Consider the following 22741-nt stretch of genomic DNA (forward strand, 5'->3'; position numbering starts at 1 on the left):
TATATAAATACAAGGTGGTGTACAGTCTGATTTTTGGTCAGTTGTCAAAAAGGCAACTAAATGTAACCAGTTTGTTATTGTTAGTTTTCCGCCAACATTTTGAGTTGCCCATTGCCTCATTGCGATTTTTTATAAAATTTTATGCATTTTAGTGGAATTTGCGTATTGTTTTGTCATTTTTTTCCTATAGAGCTTTAGTAGTCAGTCAATGGGTTTTGTTTGGATTGTATGCTTACATTTCCTGACCATAAATCTTTATGCACAATTGCATTGTTAATAACTTGTTACTGACTCTTGTTCTTTGACTTGACTTTGACTTTCCACATCTGCTAACTTAACTTAACTTAACTTAAGCTCAATAAATAATCAGTGTCAATAGATTAATGAGTTTATCTGGTTTGATATTTATTGGTTATTTAGTTATTGGTGCTCAAGTTCAAATCCTTTTGTTTTTATCATTTTGACCTTGACCATTACTGCGGCTTGCGTTGAAATTTTTGCATACAACTTTTTATATACAAATTTTTAATAAGTAATTAGTATAAAGTATATTAGTAAAAAAAAAAATTATGACTTAAACCCTAAAAAGTTGGAGCCAAAGCAAAAACCAAACCAAACTTACCTGGCTTTGGATTCCTTGTAACACCACTGTTATGAATTGTAATTTTCACAAAAATCTTGTAATCTCTGTTATAAATGGCTTGTAATCTTCATGAATAGCCCATAACATCCCTGTTTTGAATGGCTTGTAATCTTCATGAATAGCCCATAACATCCCTGTTATAAATGGCTTGTAATCTTCATGAATAGCCCATAAAATCTCTGTTATGAATGGCTTGTAATCTTCATGATTAGCCCATAACATCCCTGTTATGAATGGCTTGTAACCTTTAAAGATTGGAAGTGTTAAGATATAATTTAATTGATTAACATTTATTGATCACATATTGTACTTTTTAAAATCTAGTTTAGTTGTGGAAACAATTTTATATCAAATATTTTTGATCAAATGAATTTCAAAAAAGCTTATAAAGAAGTAGAGGTTTTTTTTATAATCTTTTTACTTGAAGGCGTATCAGACCTTGTTATGAGATATTGTTGCATAATGGAAAAGCGTAATGCGAATAATGTAACTTTACTCAATAAACATTTACATTGTTAAAAGTTTAATCACGACTGTTGCGTATCTTAAAGTACTGCATTATAATGAAATTTAATTTGAAACCACATTAAAAAAAGTCTTTATCTTTATAAGATATCATTAAATTAAACAATACTGTTATAAAGAAATTATAAATAAAATTTAAATATGTTATTTAAAGAGAAAAAAAAATTTTTCTTTATTTTAAAAAACTTATTCTTATTTAAACTTACATTCTTCTTTAAAACATTTGTCTTAAGTTTATTTTTTTTTAAATAAGGGGGCAATTGTTTATAGTTAAATTTCTTAACAGTCAAAAAATAAAAACATTTATTTTAACATTTTGGCTTTAACAAAATCTTCGCATACCACTCATAGACTAGTTAATCATTTCTAATCGGCGTTCATTCTATGATCAATTCAAAAAATTAATGATAAAGAAAAAACTTGTTAAAAAACAATTTCAAAACTGAAAAAATCATATTTTCATAAATTTGTTATATAAAATTTACTAGAAAAATATTTTTAATATAGGATCTTTTTTTTTGCCTTCAGGCTTGATTCTGGTTTAATTGGCAATACATTTATATACAGTTATAAGTGCATTAAGCACTTTTGTATAATAGCACTTTTGTAACGGAATGAAAATTAATTATTGATTTGAAACTATAAATAAATAAGCAAAATAGTTAAATGTAGTACCAGCATTTTAAAGTAACTTGAATTAAATTTATTTTAAAAAATTTTCTTTTCTTTAACATAGTTTGGAAATTTTAGCATTAAAAAAAAAATGTAAAATAAAGCATTTTAAAATTTTAAAAAGAATTTAATATAAGTTTATTTTATTAAATTTAAATTAAATTTAATAAAATCAACTTATATTTATTAATATTTAATAATAATTTAATAATAATAAAGTATAAAATAAATTAAATTAAATAAATTAAAAAATTGTTTAACTATCTGTTTTTTTATCTAATTAGAAAAATGTTTCACAAATGTCTTGTACAACAATTAGTTACTGCTTCATGTTTTCTGCTTAAATATTTTAAAAGACTGTTTAAAGGATAATCTAATTGAAAAAAGTTTTGGCGTAACATAAATGGCTTAATGTGTAGGGGAAATTGCCATTTCGTATGCAAAATCAAATGACATAACGCTTAACAAGGCCTAAGCATTTCAAATTATGTATAAAAAATGTTTAGCAATTATTATTAATTGAATAAATTATATAAACTTTAATTGTCAAAAAATTATTAAATAACAACAAGAAAAATATTATTAAGTAATTATGTCGGAAAGTTCTTAAATAATAATGGTGACAAAGTGTTGTTATTGTGCAATGTCATACACTTACCACTAATTTATCATATATTGTCATAGTTATTTTGTTATTTATGTTTTGGTATTTTTGTTTATATTTGTTATGTTATTTTGTTTTATTATAATATATTATTTTACCATGATATTGAAGTTTACTATTTTGTCATATTTTAATACATTTTTGAATAAATTGTTACGAAAATTTTTAAAAATATTTTTTTAGTTGTTACCTGGTGTTGTTAACTCAAGTTATCCTCCTTTAGATATTTGTCATTTTAAGTTAGTTGAGGTTCTTGAGGTAAAGTTGTTTTAAAAATTATTAATTAGTTGTTATTAATTCACATTTTAAAATTTCAGTTGCATTATTGCACCAAAAAAATTATGAAAGCCACTATCTGTTTTATACTAATTTGAATGTGCTGATTTAAGTTTGAATTTTATTTATCTCCATCACATTCTAACTTTTTGAAAAAAAAATTTTTTTTTGGAATTTAACAATTCAGGGTTCGCACTCCTCCTTACAAACCTTAACAAATAACAACCTCCTTAAATTTCCTTAAATAACCTTATAAAAAAGTAAAATTTGAATGCTCTCCTTAATTTCTCCTTATTATTATTATTATTTTTAATCATCTAGGTTTTCTAATTTTATTAAAGTGAATGGATTATACTTATTAATAAAGAAGAAAGTATATAGCTCTTTGATAGTTAACAAACCTATATTTTTATTATATATATGTTTATATTTATATATATATATATATATATATATATATATATATATATATATATATATATATATATATATATATATATATATATAAAGTATTATATTAATTTATAATAATTTCTCTGTTTATATTTAAAATTTATTAAATTTACTTTTTCTTTCAAAACTCCGCAACCAAATCTCCTTAAATATTAGGAAAGTATCTCCTTAAAAACATTTAGAACATAACTTTTAAAAACAAATGCCTGTATCTTACAGTGTCCTTGACATGCCATACAAAGGAAATCATGTTTTTTCAAATAAGTGGTGGGTGAATTAGTATAATTAGTAATGCACAGTTAAATTAATAATTTACATAAACGATCTCACAGAAGTTCCCACATCTAAGGTAGCATTGTTCACTGATGATACTACCATTTATTCTTATCTTGATAAAAAGCCAACAATCTCTGATTACTTGGAGGAAGCATTTGAGCTTGAAAAGGATCTCACTTTTGCTACAGCATGGGACTCTCGGTGACTGGTGAACTTTAACTCAGATAAAACTAAATTTCAGCTAACTTCTGATCTTTCTTGGAAAGCATATATCAAATCAGTTGCAAAATTAGCATCTGCTAAGGTTGCATCTCTTTATTGTGCCACTTTTTTACTCCGGATTCTATTTTTTATCTCTATAAATTTTTAAATTCTGTCTTTGTATGGAATACTGTTGCCACATTTAGGACGGATCTTCTAATGATGCACTTTCTCTTTTAGATAAGTTACAAAAACACATTGTAAACATAGTTGGACCTGTTCTTACAACCAACCTCCAACCATTATCACATTGTCCTAATGTTGCTTCTCTTTCTCTTTTTTATAAATACTTAAATGGTCACTGCTCTAAAGAGTTAATGTCTCTTGTGCCATTTACTAAAATTCATTCTTGTATAACTAGTAATTCAATTAAGTCTCATCCTTTTACTGTGACTGTTCTAAAGTGCTCCTAAAACTCTTATTTGTCTAGTTTTTTTTGTCGAACATCAGTTCTTTGGAATTCGCTCACTTCAGCTTTTTTTACTGATTTATATAACTTGCAATCTTTTAAGTCGACTGTTAATTGTTATCTTGGTTTATAAACTTCATCTGAAGTTTATAAAGCAAGATAATGATTGGAAGTGAAGATGTTGTAAAAAAAAAGAAAAAAAAAAAAAATATATATATATATATATATAACTATATATATATTGGCTTTCAGGAATTTTTTTTGTACTGTGAAAATATAAACAAAAGTTATAAATTTGGTTTCAAAATAATCAAATGCTAAGAAGCGTTTTTTTTGTTTCTTGTTTTGTTTAGATACATAAAATTCCCATATCTAGTATTAAAAACTTAAGTTTAATACGTCGTCAACTGAAATCACTTACTTGTTTCAAAACAGCAGATACCATTCATGTGAGTATAGAAGTTTTTGAATAGTTTTTTTGTGTGTGTTTGTGTTAAAAACCTTATAATTGAGTTTTTTCTGTTTTGTTTCTGATTTATATGCTTTTAATTATTGTTAATTAAAAATATAATAATTAAATTTTTAATTAATAATAAATAAATTTTTAATTAACAATAATTATATTTTTAGTTGATAATAATTAATTTGTTTTAAATTTTTAGTTAACAATATATAGCTGTAACTAAAAAGCTGTAAATACTTGTTAGCATGTTGCTGTGCTAGAAATTCAAATGTTGAATGTACTAGAAATATGTGTTTCTTGGCCGATTAGTCTCTATTTAAAATGATGTTTCTAATGGGCTAAAAAAAATGATTTCTTATCAAAATATTGTGTAAAGGTTTAGCAATAATTTATATTTTTAACTTAAATTTTTCAATAAATTCCAAAATTTTTATTGAACTAAAGTACTATCTATTCGGAAGATATTATATATTTTATTAAGTGCATTGATCTTGTAAACAAATGTTGTACCTGGATCATTTTAAAATAGAAAATATACATATATAAGCCATCTCTGACATAATCCAGCATGCTGAAAAATAATAATATAATAAAATAAAATAATTAAAGGAAGTGCTTGTGTTGTCAGAAATATAAATGAAATAAAATAGACTTCTCAAAATCACGTTTGATCACCATAATGAAGTTGCCCAAAGGCAGACTGCTCGTAAATGGAAAACTTATCTTGTCTTTTCCCATATAACTTACACTTGGCTCATGTTTTGCAATATCTCCTGCTCTTAATTCATGAACTTTTGACTATAGATATATGTGCAGCATTCATATGTAACAAGCACCCAAGTTTAAACTAATTCTTAAAGAATCTTAAAGGCATCCGCTTCAGATTAATCAAAAAAGTTGCTAAATTAAATGATCACCCTCTTTGAGCATTGTTTTTATTTAGACCTATAGTGCAAAATCTCAGGAACTTGTATAAGCTGCAACTTCTGCACCCAAAATAAACTTTGTTTTGTAACAATTTACAAAAAAGAAATTTTGTTTAATAACGTTGTCAACTTGTTTACACCTTTTTGTGAATACTTATTTATTCTTTACAAATTTTGATAAAGTAAAACTAAGATTAAAGTAAACTTGAAGCTACAATAAATAATTGTGGGTTAAAAATGGTTTACAATTTTAATTCTTTTACATTAAAGATGGCTACTTCGCCACTTTACCATTATTATTTTGCCATATTCAAATATACATAAATACAATATGTGCTACATGGTTTTTTGATTGCATAATTGACTGATGGGCCCTGATTTAGTGAATGTTTGTAAATATTCTTTTTTAGTTTATTTTTATGGTTAAATATATCTTTAAATGTTGGTTCAAATGAAGTCAAATTAGTAACTAACCCATTTAACAGTCGCGTTTAGCTTGTTAAATATGTAAAGTTTATATTTTGAAAAAAACTTAATCAAAATGGTTTTTTTTTATTTAGATGATTTTTTGCTTATATGAAAAGATAAAAACATTTAATACAATAATGCATAATTAGTTTTTAAATTTGTAAATATGTGCAACTATTTTTAGAATGTTATCTGTCAGTTTGGTTCTACAAAGGAACTACTTCAAATTCCATTTTTGACTGAGTTAGATCTTAGTTGCAACAAAATCACTAATATAAATGATGATGCAATGGTGAGCCTTTTTATTTTTGTTTTGTTGTTACTTATTTAGAAGTTGTTTACTTTTACTAAAGCTTTTTTTTTATAGATTAGTATTCAACCAATTTCTTTTATATAAAAGGTAAAGTATACTGAAGGAATATAACACTATTTGAATTTAGTAAAATAATTACTACATAATCTTATCATGCTAAAGTTTTTTTTATCTGCTATTACCTACTATTTTACCTGGTCTATTTTACCACATGGTAAAATAGGCAAGGTAAAATAGTGCAAGAAATACCATCACAAAGTCGTTATTTTGTCATATATGCCTATATTTGTCCTATTGCTTGAAAAAAAACAAAATTGTCCTATTACTTGAAAAAAAAAGGTTAGTCAAAGGTTGAATTAGTGGATCGCAATTTACAAAATCTAGAAAAATATCTGGTTTTCAAAATTTTAGTTTATGCTGTGTACTTTGTTTTCAAGGAGCAAATTATTATAAGAATGTTTTTACGAAAAAGTTATAAAAAACAAAACAAAACAATAAACTTACAACTACGTAAGTAATAACATTCTTATCACTAATTGCATTATAAAAGTAATTAAATTTTAAAATTCATTCTTTTTTCAAACAACATTAGTAATTCTAAACTTTAACTAAAGTAGAAAAACATCTAGAAAAAATAAAGTGGATATTCAAATATTATTAAAAACTTTGTCAATTATTATTAAAAACTTATTATTAAAAACGTCATATTTTTTTAGTTTTAAACCCACCAGGAATTCATTGGGCTGGCTAACACTCTGATGTTTAAAAAAATTTATTGTCTCAAGAGAATTAAGAGAATGGCTTAGCAACTTCCTCAAATACATATTTGCAATAATAAATGCATTTTAATGAAAGTACTGAGTATAATAAAGACATTGTGTGAACCCCACTGTGAACCAATAACATATAATGTGAAAAAACATTGTACATGCCCAATCTTTTACTGTAACCTTTTTTTGGGGGGATCTGAAAGTTGCATTAAAATGCGTTACTACAGCACATTGCTTACTACCAACCATTTTTGCCAACATCAAAAAAAGCCTCTATTATTGCTTGTTCTTCTCAGAAAAAGTTTAAAAGATGTGCAATATATAGTAAATGTGACTATATTTTGACCAAGGTAAGAGCCATGAACTGAAACTTGATTTTTATACTAATCAGTCTTATAAAAAAAAATTTAAGTCGGGGCAATCAATATTCAAAACTTAAGAAGTAGAAAAAATGGGATCCTGCTGCAGGTTTTGCACAGCAACAAGATTTTAGTAGATATAAAAGATCAAATAAAAATGGGAAAGAACATTCGTTAGTGAACATTCTTCTTCTCTTTCCTGCTCTGTTGATTGATTAATTTTCATATCTTTTGTTGATAGAATTTGATTCAAAGGACAACAAATAAAAGATTGGCTTTCGCTTCCCATTAACTATTGGTTTACTCAATCTGTTCTTAAAAACTTTTAGAATTAAGTCTTTATTTGTATTAAATGATAATTTAGAAACAGCTGTTGGTATGGTTCAGCAATTTGTCCACTGATATAATAACAAAGAGAATAATATAAACAAATTGCTAACTAGAAAATTTTCATGGTTCTGTCAGAACACCTCGAGGTCGTTCAAATGAACTTTCTAAAAGTGAACTTGTTGAAATCTTATCTTATCATAATAAAAAGAAAGAAAGTGGTGAAAATTAACATAAATACAACTAATTTTTTTTTTCCTAATATAATAACAAAAAAGTATTGTTAAATATCGTAATTTTTTCAATTCAAAATACTAAAAAAATATGTATATAGATAAAAGCAATGATAACATGTATTTTTACTTAAATATAAACTTTAAAAAAAAATCTTAAAATATAAACTATAAAAAAAAAAAAAATTAACTTACCACTGATGTATTTCTTTTTTTACAGAAATTCTTTTGCTTTCTAATCTTTTCAATGACATTGTAAATGACACAGTTGTTTTTTAACAATGGTTATAAAAAAAAGGAGAAAAGGAAAATCCAAATCCACTTATTAAATATAATAACTTCACTATAACCAGAACTTTAATGGGTTATAACTTTAACGGGAATGTCAATTATGCTGCAAAAAAACAAGCAAATCAACTACAAAAATTTAAAAGCTCTTAGAAAGATTAAGTTAGTGAAAGGTTAATCCTTCTCAGTATAAGACTGCTGGACAACAATGAACCATCAATAGTGCCTAGTAGCACCTGTAATGATTCAGCTCCACTTTGTAAGAAAAAGTGTTAAAAATGTAAATAAAAATGATCAAACTATTCTCTGCAAAAAATATGCACACATGCGATGATGTGGGAAAAGTAAGTCCAATTGCAAATTATATTAGTTTTTACATGAAACTGTTTGCTTAAATTGGACAACAAACCTTTACAAGTTGTGGTCAGCAAGCGCATAAGATTATCCTAACAGAACTTCCTAAAATTTTCTTTTTATTTGCCGGAAGCAGTGGCTATTTTTGAAAGTATGTATAATTTATGAGGAATTTGCAATAGTTTGCTATAATCAAAAGATGAAAATGTTCTTATCATAACATACCACTTTAGGTTTTAAGTATCAAATATGCCAATTATTTTTTTAAATAAAAAAATTTAAAAAAATAGTTATTGGTAACCTTTTTTTGTCTATTTTTTGTTACAATCTGGTATTCTGTATTCAGCCAAACAGTTCACAATATACCAAATAGTAGAAGAAGTAGTTGAATAGGCCAAATAGTCACAGAATATTTGTGATATCTCTTATAAAAACAACAACAAACAATTTAAATAAATAAAATGACTGAAGTGAAAAAATAACAGGAAAAAAAAATCAAAACTACTATAAACAAAATGCAAAGTTAAAAGTTCAAAAATGGAAACTAAAAAAGAACTACAACTTTTTTCTATCAGCAAAAAAAAAAAAAGAAAAAGAACATTTATTTTTTATTTAAGAACAGTTATTTAATTTTTTTAAAATTATTTTCAACATTTATATTTTCATGTATTTTTCTGTATTGTTTAAATTGTCCTGTATTTTTGTACATTTTTTATTATGTATTATTGAAAGCTGTTTGCATCATTTGTTTATTTTTGGTTATTCTTGTGTATTTTTTTTCATTGGATATTGTTAGATATTGTTCATTGGGCATTGTTGTGTATTGTTCAAAATGTCATGTGTATTTGCGCATTATCCTGTATATTTTTTAGGTTATTTTATCTTGGTTGGACATTTTTAGTGTTGAATTTATTTTTTAAACTTTATACATTTAAATGTGAGTGTATGCGCGCGTTTTTTTTTCTGTATGCAAATGTGTATGTGTGTAACTATGCATGTGCATGTATATATGTGTATATCTATATATCTATATGTAGATATATAGATTTTTGATAGTATTACTCCTTTTAATGTTAAATATTTATATCCTTATTTTATAATCTTTTTTATTATTGTTATTTATATTATAATTATTGTTATTATGGGTATTATTATTTTTAATTTCATTTTTATCATTTCAATTTTCTTTTTTTCAAAATAAATAATTGTTTTATGTCATTGTTAGTTATTATATTTTCTCAGTTTTTAACTGTTTCTAACATTGTATATTTTCTCAGTTTTTAACTGTTTCAAGCTTTGTATATTTTCTCAGTTTTTAATTGTTTCTAACTTTGTATATTTTCTCAGTTTTTAATTGTTTCTGACTTTGTATATTTTCTCAGTTTTTAACTGTTTCTAGCTTTGTATATTTTCTCAGTTTTTAACTGTTTCTAGCTTTGTATATTTTCTCAGTTTTTAACTGTTTCTAACTTTGTATATTTTCTAAGTTTTTAACTGTTTCTAACTTTTAACTTTGTATATATAGCTATTGTGTTTATAACTCATAATATTTTTTTTTTTAAACATCTTCGCTTCCAACAAGGCTGCAAGCAGCCACTAATTAAAGTTGGAAGTTACTGTAAGAGAAAAGATGAAGATTGTAGAGCAAGATAACGATTGACGGACGATGTGATAATGGTTGAAGGTTGGCTGCAAGAGCAGGTCCAACTATGTTTACAATGCGTTTTTGCACCTTGTCTAAAAGAGAAAGGGCATCATTAGAAGATCCGCCCCAGATATGGCAACAGTATTCCATACAAGGCCGGATTTGAGATTTATAGAGATAGAGAATAGAATCCAGAGTAAGAAAGTGGCGAGCTCGATAAAGAGATGCAACCTTAGCAGATGCTAATTTTGCAACCGATTTGATATATGGTTTCCAAGAAAGATTGGAAGTAAGATTTAATCCTAGAAGATGAAGAGTAGGTGACTCATCGAGTACATCACCGTTCATAAATATAGGAAGATCTAAATTATTGCGATAACGATTGGCTGAAAAAAATTGAGTTTTATCTGAATTAAAGTTCACCAGCCACTGTGAGCCCCATGCTGTAGCAGAAGTGAGATCCTTTTCAAGCTCAAATGCCCCCTCCAGGCAATCAGAGGGTGTTGGTTTCTTATCACGACAAGAATAAATGGTAGTATCATCAGCAAACAATGCCACCTTAGATGTGAGAATATCTGGAAGATCATTAATGTAAATTAAAAAGAGTATAGGGCCAAGGATAGAACCTTGAGGAACCCCTGAAGTTACAGAATAAGAAGAAGAGTGTTGTCCATCGAGGACAACTTTTATGCTACGATTGGAAAGGAAGGATTCAATGATCTTAAAGATGTTGCTGGATACACCATAAGAAGAAAGCTTATGGAGAAGACCAGCATGCCAAACTTTATCAAACGCTTTTGAAATGTCAAGAGCGATGGCCTTAACCTCTCCACCTTCATTTAATGCACGATAAAACCTGTCAGTTATTACTGTTAGCAAATCAGCTGTAGAACGAGAAGATCGAAATCCATATTGATGGTCAGAAAGTAAGTTATTAGATTCAAGATGAGAAATTAAATGTTTGTTAATTAAAGATTCAAAAACCTTGCTTATGATAGGAAGAAGACTTATGGGACGGTAGTTAGACGAATCAGATCGCTCCCCAGAATTTTTGAAGATAGGGATAATAGATGCGGCTTTCCAGCAGGCTCAAAAACAAGACTCTGATAAGCACTTGTTGAATAGTTTTGAGAGTATATATACCTTGAGAGTATATATACCTTTGAGTATATATACCCTGAGAGTATATATACCTTTGAGAGTATATATACCTTGAGAGTATATATACCTTATATATTATAATATATTTATATACTATATATATATATAGTATATATATATATAATGTATATATATATAATGTATATATAATGTATATATATATATATATATATATATATATATATATATATATATATATATATATATATATATATATATATATATATATATATATATAATTTAACTCTTTGCTTTCATTATTATTATGATTATTATTATTGTTGTTAATATTATTGTTATTATATTATTATTGTTATTGCTGTTTTTCCTATTGTCATAGTGATTCTTATGTTAATTATTGTAAATATTATTTTTATTATTATAACCACTATTATTTTAATCATTGTCAATAAGTGTTAGTAATTTTACTATTTGTAAACAACCTTAAAATGTACCACCAAATCTTTCAGAAATATATTGATTAATTAATTAGTTTCAATTTATATGATGAATATTTATGATTGAAATTTTTTTATCATTTTTATAGAAATATCTTCCTTCTTTGGAGAAACTCAACCTTAGTTACAACAATTTACAAATTGCAAACTCTGAGGTATACATTTTATATGTTGTTATTATATGTATATTTTTAAAGATGCCAGAAAGTTTTTGTTATTACTAAACTGTATTTAAATATATATATATTTTTTTACCTAAAATCACATTATAACCATTAATCTATTAGACAGTTAAAGCTTGGCTTGCTTTAAAAAAACAAGTACTTTTAGTATTTAGGAAATTAAAGAAACAAGGAAATGATTAACTCTTTTAAATGCTGCTAAATCTACTAAATTTCAAAAAGTTTGGAGGAAACCAAGTATTTCTGTTAAAAGGGAGAATATGTGTTCTAGTATACAGATGTTTTAAGAATTTGTGCAAAGTAAATAGAGAGATACAGACAAAGTAAATGTAAAAGGACAAATTTAGAATGATGACCTTATCAAGTTATTTGATATTTTTGGGCAAAATGTGATGGATATGATAAGTATTTTAGCAGAAGACGAATAAGTCACAAAGATTATTCATCAATAAGTGGAGCAGAAAAAGTTTTTGCCTCAAAATTAAAAACTAAACAAACAAGAACTGATATTACAAAGATATTACTAAAATCAAAAATATAGTTTTTTCCAAGTACTCTATATGTTTCTGTGAACACAAATATTTCTGCCAAAAATGTGTTGTTTATGTTCTTAACAACAACAACAACAAGAACAACAAAACAAGCTATTTATTTTCCATAAATTATTTTTACAATAGTACTAATAATAATAGTAACAATAATAATAATAATTATAACATAAGATAACAAAGTAATACAAATTATAGTAGTTGTAATAATAAGTATGTTTACAATAATTACAATGAAAAATAAATAATAAATTATGGTAGTTATGAGCATAAAACTATTTATAATAAGTTAATAATTAAATATTTATAATATAATAAGTTAATAATTAAATATTTATAATATAATAAGTTAATAATTTATTAGGATGGTGTCACTCATGCAGAAATCTGATCATATATATAGGACAAATATGTATATGTATGAAATTATTTGGGTTATTTTATCTTGTTACTCTTTTTTTCTTTTATCAATAAAAATCTTTTATTAATTACAATTTTATTAATAAAATATTAAAACCAATTTTAAACAAAAAAGCTTTACTATGTTATAAGTTCGATTTAAATTTTGAGTAAAAATAGAACAACTATGATGTGATTATGGGACATTAACCTTATATATAACCTTATAACCTTTATTCTAACCTTTAAGGTTATAATGAAGTAATCAAATTCCTCAAGTTCTATTTTTAACTTTTTAAAATATATAGAAACTATTAAATTAGCCGTCTGGCCATTTAAAGAAATAATATTACGAATATTTAAGGTTTAAATTAAAAAAGTTTAAATAGTTGAAGAATATTTAAGTAGTCATATATTCATCAAATAATTCATATGTTCATTGATTGTTTCATGAACCTGTTTGATTGCTAAAATGAGGTTAGCACAATCAATACATTGTTCATCGTTAGCAGCTATTATGGGTTGGTTTAAGTCTGGATCTATATCTGAAAGGGCAAAAGAAGTAGAGTGACTATGCAAAGTGGAATTTTCACTACATTTGGAAGGATAATTACTCTTCAATTACCTTTTACCCTTTTCAAGAAACTTATTAATATTTTTATACTTCCACTTTTAAGAAATAGCAATCAAAGTTTGAAATAACTTTGGGTGGCTCATCTGCACCATCATCAGCATCTAGCTATGAAGAGATTATATTTTCACCACCTCCTATGGAAAAAAAACTCTATTTTCAAAGTAAAATCTCCTGATCAGACATTTACTTTGGATCAAGAGCAGCTCTCTGTTTGACATAGATTCTTTTATTTTATATGTAAAAGTTTTTATTTATTTATAATAAATTATTTATTTATAGCCACTGTAAAGATCCTCAGCCATAATGTTTCACGAGTTACCTAATCTCCATCAACCATTTACTGAGCTTGGGTTGACGAGAAGTAAACTTAGCAAAAAATTGATAAGTATTTTTCAAAAATCTTCCCCATTTAGTCTTATATTGTAGTAGCAAACTATTGTAGTCATTTGTCTATGGAAATGTTAAAACTTTGTAAAAAAATTTGTAAAACTAATAAATACTTTGAGAATTTACTTAATGTTGGGGCTTAAAAAGTCACTGAGGATGACTGATGTAGTTATTCTTGAAACTGATCAACTTAGTCCACATCATAATATCATTGGTATGTGTTTTGAAACTGATGCATCTAATACAGGAGTAATCCAAGGAACGTGAACCAAAATAAATAAGGAATTTGAACAAGCGTTATTGTGGTTAGGTTGGCGTTGTCATACCCAAGAATTAATATTGAAGGGAATGTTTAAGAAGTGTTAAAGTTTACCATTAAGTGGTCCTGACATCAAGATCTTCCTAGAGTTCCAAAGTGTATGAGCTACGTTACCTAAGACGTCATATGTGAAAATGTTGAATAAAATCCTTATCAAGATTCTCTAGAAATCCTTGAACAGATACATCTCTTCAAGGATTTCTAGAGGAACAATGTGTTCTAAAATATAGAAGTCACCCAAGAGAAACAAACTCTCACTCCTTTTACTTAAGGGGTTGTTCTTATAATGACTTCAGTTTCAGTTCTTTTTACTAAACAATTGAGTGTGCCTCGCCCTGAATTAAAATATAAAAAATGGATAGTAGCCAAAAATTAGCTAATCTTGGCGATCTAATACAGTAACAACAACAATAAAAAAAACAAAAACTTTTTTTGTCATTTTTTTTTCTTTCATTTTTTAAATAAATTTGCTTTTTAAAACATTTTTTTAAGTTAATTAAAAAACAAAAATGGAAAAAAAAAAAGAAAACTAATGGTGATTATAATGATGATGATAGCGATAATGATGATGATAGCGATAATAATGATGATGATGATGATAATGATGATGAAGATGATGACGATGGCAATGATGATGGTGATAATTATTTTTATCATGATGATGATGATGATGGTGATAATGAAGATGATGATGATAGTGATGATGATGATAGTGATGATGATGATAGTAATAATTATGATGATGATGGTGGTGGTGATGATGATGATGATGATAATGGTGTTGGTGATGATGATGATAATGATGATGATGATGATGATGATGATGATGATGATGATGATGATAATGATGATGATGATGATAATGATGATGATGATGATGATGATGATGATGATGATGATGATGATGATGATGATGATGATGATGATGATGATGATGATGATGATGATGATGATGATGGTGATGATGATAATGATGGTTTTGATGATCATGATGATAATGACGATGATGATGATGGTGATGCTGATGATGATGATGATGGTGATAATGATGTTATTGTTTATTCTTTGTAGGAACTATCAACTTTAAGTCATCTTGATCTAAGCTTCAACACTATCATTAGTATACCTATATTTTCTGAAAAGGTATCAGAAAAGCTGACACATTTATACCTTAAAAATAATCAACTAAGCAGTTTAAAGGGTAAGGAATACTAATATCTTAAATCTATTGTTATTGTTGAAATTATTTTGTTTTTTAGTTTACAATAAAATTTTTACAAGAACATTTTTAAGTTTAATTACAGTAAAAAGTCATTTGCATAAGAAAAATTTGTTGCAAATGAAATAGGTGCTGATACATGTGACAAAATGAATACATCTTACAACATGTTGCAAAAGAAATTTATTGTTTTGTAAAAAAAAAAAATTTTTGTTTTTACTTTTTAAGTTATTTAATGTTAAAGAAAAAGAACCTCTACTTTTTAAAGACACATAAAGACACATACATTTTAAAGCACAAATATAAAAACTAAATACTACTCTATATTCTGTTCTCTTCCCTCTGTTCTTTACTTTGGAAGACCGGCTACTGTCTTGTAGAAAGTCTCCTAGGCAAAGACTTAAGGGGTAAAAAGATTCTATCTGTTGACCAGCTTTGCATCCCTTCTTCATCTGGATCTTCTTGACTCAATGCATGAGATTTGCTTGTGTCTCTGTTTTTATGACTAGGCAACTCATTCTATTATCTCCTAATGAGGGTACAGCTCTAAAACTCAGTTTTGTGGTGCTGGTAGTCAGGTTTCCTGAACTCTGTGGTAGCTCTTAGAGAGGCTGATTTCATCAACAGCCGAAAAATATCAGAGTACTAACAGTGCCATGTTGCGCATGGATAGTGTCCCTGTTTGTACATTTGGTGTGCATTGCGGAAGCCACATTTGGAGCCCTTTGTTTCGGCTTAGGGTTATTAATAGTAATGAGGCAATTGCTTGGGCTATTAAACAGTGTTCTGAGTACTATCTATGCTTGGAGTCAAGTTTTTTAACAAATTTAAAAATGAAAAAAGTACCAAAAACTATAAAAGACAAAAAACCATCATCATCACCAAGTTCTCTAAACCTATGATTCACTAATATTCGTGGTCGTCGAAGTTACTTTTCTTCTGTTAAGTCTTATCTCTTGCAAAGTTCGCCAGACCTACTTGCTCTTTGTGAGACTAGTTTGAGTTCAGCTGTCTCATCTTGTGATCTTAGTGTTGATGGTTATCTTCCTTTAATTCGTAAAGACTCCAATAGTTACATGCTTGGCCTGGGCATTTACATTCGTAAGAATTCACCCATTTGTCGTGAAACTAGGTTTGAATCCACAGACTATTCTTTCATGTGCTTTCGTTTAGCACCACTTCACTCTATTGCCTTTCTCTTTGTTCTATATCGCTCTCCTTCATCTCAAGACTGCACTCTTTTGTGATGTTATTTCTGATCATATTAACCAAGCCCTCTCACTTTATCCATCAGCTATTATAGTTGTTGTCGGTTACTTTAATGCTCACCACTCTGAATTGCTTGGCTCTAGTGTCAGTGATTCTGCAGGCATTAAAGACCACAACTTTTGCCTTTCTCAATCCTTAACTCAAATAGTCAACTTTCCAACTCGCGTTCCAGACAACCAGAATCATTTACCTTCTCTACTCGACTTATGTCTTGTTTCTGATCCTAGTCAGTGCTCAGTTTCTCCACATTCACCCTTAGGAGCTTCTGATCACAGTTTGATCTATCTAAAACTAATATCTCATTCTTCTTCATCACCTGAATCCCCCTATTATCGAGCCTCTTACAACTATAGTAAAGCTGACTGGGGTTCTTTCCATGATTTTCTTCGTGATGGCCCTTGGGTAGAAATCTTTTGTCTTCCTGTCGACAATTGTGCTTCTTACATAACTTCGTGGATTCAGGCTGGCATTGAATCTTTTGTTCCCTCTCAATGATTCCAGGTCAAGCCTCACTGCCCTCCATGGTTTTTCTCACACTGTGCTGCTGCGATTGCCAATCGAAACCGTTACTTCTATATTTATCAGCAAAACAATTCTCCAGAAAACAGACGTCTGTTGATTACTGCAAGAAACCATTGTAAAAAGGTTTTGTCTCACGCCAAAGCCCGCTATTCTCAGGTCATGAGAGTACTGTTCAGACTTTGTCACCTCACCTAAAAATAAAGCTGAATTTTTTGCTAAAAACTTTTCATCAATATCATCTCTTGATTCCACTAGTTGCGTTCTACCTGATATTGCCAACAAACAGGTTGATCCATTGCTTGAAATTCGTATCACTCCAGCTTCTGTATCTAAAGTGATTTCCTGCCTAGACTCTTCTACAGCTTGTGGCCCGGACAACATACCTGTTATTGTCTTGCAGAAGTATTCTCCGAAGCTGTCGTCTATACTCTCAAAACTATTTAACAAGTGCTTATCAGAGTCTTGTTTTCCAGCCTGCTGGAAAGCGGCATCTGTTATCCCTATCTTCAAAAATTTTGGAGAGCGATCTAATTCGTCTAACTACTGTCCCATTAGTCTTCTTCCTATTATAAGCAAGGTTTTTGAACCTTTAATTAACAAACACTTCATCTCTTATCTTGAATCTAATAACTTACTTTCTGATCATCAATATGGATTTCTCGTTCTACAGCTGATTTGCTAACAGTAATTAGCGATAGGTTTTATTGTGGATTGGACAGAGGTGGAGAGGTTAAGGCTATTGCTCTTGACATTTCTAAAGCTTTTAATAAAGTTTGACATGTTTATCTTCTACATAAGCTTTCTTCTTACGGTGTATCTGGTAACATCTTTAAGATTATTGAGTCCTTTCTTTTCAATCGTAGTATAAAAGTTGTCCTCGATGTACAGCACTCTTCTTCTTATTCTGTAACTTCAGGGCTTCCTCAAGGTTTTATCTTTGGCCCTATGCTCTTTTTGATTTACATTAACGATTGTCCAGATATTCTCACATCTAAGGTGGCATTGTTTGCTGATGATACTACCATTTATTCTTGTCGTGATAAAAAACCAACGCTCTCTGATTGCTTGGAGGAGGCATTTGAGCTTGAAAAGCTCAAATGCCCTCTCACTTCTGCTACAGCATGGGGCTCACAGTGGCTGTTGAACCTCAATACAGATAAAACTCAATTTTTTTTCAGCCAATTGTTATTGCAATAAGTTAGATCTTCCTATATTTATGATGTACTTGATGAGTCATCTGCTCTTCATCTTCTAGGATTAACTCTTACTTCCAATCTTTCTTGGAAACCATATATCAAATCAGTTGCAAAATTAGCATCTGCTATGGTTGCATCTCTTTGTCCAACTTGACACTTTCTTACTTCGGATTCTATTCTCTATCTCTATAAATCTCAAATCTGGCCTTGTATGGAATACTGTTGCCATATCTGGGGCAGATCTTCTAATGATGTCCTATCTCTTTAAGACAAGGTACAAAAATGCATTGTAAACATAGTTGGACCTGCTCTTGCAGCCAACCTTCAACCATTATCACATCATCGTAATGTTGCTTCTCTTTCTCTTTTCTACAAATACTATAATGGGCACTGCTCTAAAGAGCTAGTGTCTCTTGTGCCATCTACTAAAACTCATTTTCGTGTTTTTCATCATTCAATTAAGTCTCATCCTTTTTCTGTGACTGTTCCTAAGTGCTTCATAAATGCTTATTCGTCTAATTTTTTTCCTCAAACATCAGTTTTTTGGAATTTGCTTCCTTCGTCTTGTTTTACTAATTGATATAATTTGCAATCTTTAATTGAACTTTTACAATCATACATCTTTGATTGTAAAAGTTCAATTAAATTATTATAGAATGATATTGTTTTTTTTGCTGTATTATCACATAGAGTTTTTTGTTGTTATTTTTTCAAATTGTTTAGGTGTTCAATGCTTCATTTTTTTAAAAGAGCTAGATGTGTCATTTAATTGTCTGCTTGAATTCAATGAACTAGAGCATATATCATATCTAGAAAAGCTGGTTACTGTAAGAGATTTAAATAACATCAATAAAAAAATATAGAATATATTAAATTTGCATAATCATTGTTTCAAGATGCTTTAGGTGAGTTTAAAAGGCAATCCTATTTCATTTGATGCAAGATACAGAGCTACTGTTATTGGAAATTTATCTCCTGTTAGGAGAAGATGTTTGGTAAAAATTTGAATAATTTTAAATGCTAACTAAAAAAAGTTGTTTATAATAATAATAAAAATATTAACAACAATAATAATAGTAATAAAAAAAAAAATAATAATAATAATAATAATTAGTGATTCATTTGAAGTTAAGCAAAATAAAAAAATTATTTTATTGTTGTTTTTAATATGCGGTTTTTCTCTAGCAGTATTTGAGGGAGAAGGGGGAGGGATTCTGTTATAGTTGTAGGCTCATTATTGTAAGTATAGATTCTATTGTAGATTTTTGATTTTCGATTTATTTTCAATCTTAACACTCGTTTTTAAAATGTATCAAGAAACAGGGTGACCACTATTTTTCTCAAAAAACAGGGTGACCTCTATTTTTGAGGAGGATTTTTTTTTAACTTTTATTATTTTTCACTATTGTTATATCCCTGGGTGGGTTCAAACTCCCTACCTCCTGCTTACGTAGTGCTCGTTTGTAATGCTCCATTGTAAAAAGCATTTTTAGTTATTGTTTTATATTTATTGTTATATTTATGAGTCTGTCATTATTAGACTCAAAATTAAGTGAGTTTTTATATTGTTTGGTTTTTCTTGGGTTTATGAAATAGATTGTTAGGTTTTTTTTGGGTTTAATAAATAATTTAGTTTTTGTAATGTTTATCCAATAAATTGCTGAGTTTTTGTATTGTCAATCCAATAGATTGTTAGGTTTTTCTAGTGCTTATCAAATAGTTAAGTTTTTGTAGCGTTTGTCCAATAGATTGTTAAATTTTTGTAGTGTTTATCCAATAGGTTGTTGAATTTTTTAAATCCAATAGGTTGTTGAGTATTTATCAAAATAATAATCAGAATAATAATTAACAATTCAATATATACATATATATATATATATATATATATATATATATATATATATATATATATATATATATATAATAATATATATATATATATATAATAATATATATATATATATATATATATATATATATATATATATATATATATATATATATATATATATATATATATATATATATATATAATATAATAATATAAATGAATTTTAGTTAAAAGTAATATTTATTAGATATAAAATACAACTTCACAACATAAAATAATTTTATTACAGATTTGTTTGGATGGAATTAAATTAGATTTAGATGAATTAAGTGTAAGTTTTGTAAAAAATTTTTAGTTTAAGTAGAAATTTATATTAATTTTTTTGTAAACTTGACTTATTTATTAACTTATTATTTTTTAACTTTGTTATTTTTTTTTATTTTAACTTTGTTATTTTTTTTAATTTTAACTTTGTAATTTAGACTCTTGGAAAAGATGTAAAACCAAAGCCACTTCTTTTGCCATGCTTTCCCGAAGCTCTAAGTAATATACAATCTTCAAACAAGGTAACTTGTGAAACATGAATTTCCAAAGCTAATATTCGATTTACATTAACTTTACAACTGTGTGAACTTTTTTCATAGATTCAAAATTATTTCAAATTTCAAACTAAAATAAACTTAAAATAAAAAATAACCATAATTAGAAATTTTAATTAAATAATACAAATTTAATTAATCTAAAATTAAAATAAACATAAAATAAAAAACAATCATAAATAAAAAAAGTCAATGCATAAGATACTTACATTATTACTTTATAATATCCATACTTATAGGGTTTTTTGTTAATTTACTGATAAAACAATGAGTAACATCATCAAGCATCGTTGCTTTATCATTTGAATGGTTTTTGTCAGGTGTTACCAGTCAAAATTAATCTTTCATCTTAGTGCCTATTTTAAAAGATAAACACATTCTTTTAGGTTTAAAACATTTTGATCTTATAGGAATAAAGCAATTTGATTGATTTTTTTTTTTGCATATGAGTATCCTCATATTCGGTATTCTGTATGAAAACCTTCATATGCACTACGCAAAACAAGTTTTACGTAGTGCCTATGAACTACATAAACTTGGAAATTTGTCATTGGTTTGCTGTAGTGCACATCAAATCCTTGCACTATGTTTGGCAAGTATACTCATAATATATTCTTGAAGATCTCTTGAAGACCTGAAAAAAAATTTTTTTTAGTTTATTGTGGAAGGCCATGGTGCCAATCACTTGTTTTATTTTAGTAACAATCACTACATAAGGTATATGATTGTATAGTATAATATATATCTTGTATATTTACTATAATGTATAGCATAAGTGTAATTATTTCAATTATCGCTGAGCACTATGCAAAAACTTGAAGAATATATAGAAGTAAAGCGGTTAAACAGTAAAGCAAAAGTCATAATTTAATTGTTTAGAAAAAATATTTGAAATTTTTTTTTTCTAAACAATAAAAAAATGAATAGGGTTTTAGAAAAAATTATTTAAGTGAACAATAATTTAAAAAAAATTTTTTTTTTTTGATATATATTTTTTTAAATATAATTTGTTTTTAAACAGCGTTACTAACAAACATTGTTACAATAAAAGTTACAAACAAATATTGTTACAATAAAAGTTACTAACAAACATTATGAAAATAAAAGTTTCTAACAAACATTGTCACAAAAGTTATTAACAAACATTGTTACGATGAAAGTTACTAACAAATATTATTACAATGAAATTTACTAACAAGCATTAATATAAGAACAGTTGATTAAATTTTTTTTTAAAAACTTTGAAGCAAAAAACATGTTTTTAGCTAAAAAAACATCACTTTGAGTTTTAAGGCTCAAGACATTCCAAAATTTATTGTAAACACTAACAAAAAAATTTAGCATAAAAACTACATCACTTACAAATTCAAGATTAATCTTATTATGGCTGTTATTGTTATTGTTATATTTTCTGTAAAAAATATTGTTATTGTTGTTTTTTCTGCTGTTGCTATTGTACTTGTTGCTACTGTTTTTACTAAACCTGTTTAAAAAGTACTTTGTAATTTATTTTGTTTCTTTGAAGAGTTGTAAAGTTCGCCATGCAAGTATAAAAGATAGCAACACAAGTTTGTCTAAAATACATGGAAGTTTTGATCGTGTATCAACATTATCTTCAACTTCTGCTAAGTGTATTACTTCTTAAATTTTTTCTTGTTTATTTTTCTTGTATAAGTATAAAAGATAGCAACA

At 27.1% G+C, this 22741-nt stretch overlaps 1 protein-coding gene across 2 annotated transcripts in view; it reads left to right on the forward strand.

Moving 5' to 3' along the window:
• The window catches only part of LOC101234890 (uncharacterized), a 102361-nt gene that overhangs the window by 29466 nt on the left and 50154 nt on the right, over positions 1–22741 (forward strand). For both annotated transcript variants that reach the window (XM_065808950.1, XM_065808951.1), the window contains exons 5-14: positions 2688–2762; positions 4533–4628; positions 6221–6328; positions 12034–12099; positions 15485–15614; positions 19343–19446; positions 19525–19614; positions 20740–20781; positions 20933–21016; positions 22575–22680. In XM_065808950.1, coding sequence (XP_065665022.1) covers positions 2688–2762; positions 4533–4628; positions 6221–6328; positions 12034–12099; positions 15485–15614; positions 19343–19446; positions 19525–19614; positions 20740–20781; positions 20933–21016; positions 22575–22680 — 901 coding nt within the window. The remainder of the gene's footprint in view (positions 1–2687; positions 2763–4532; positions 4629–6220; positions 6329–12033; positions 12100–15484; positions 15615–19342; positions 19447–19524; positions 19615–20739; positions 20782–20932; positions 21017–22574; positions 22681–22741) is intronic.

Source organism: Hydra vulgaris, chromosome 11 (genome assembly GCF_038396675.1).
Source record: "Hydra vulgaris chromosome 11, alternate assembly HydraT2T_AEP".
NCBI classification, from domain to species: Eukaryota; Metazoa; Cnidaria; class Hydrozoa; order Anthoathecata; family Hydridae; genus Hydra; species Hydra vulgaris.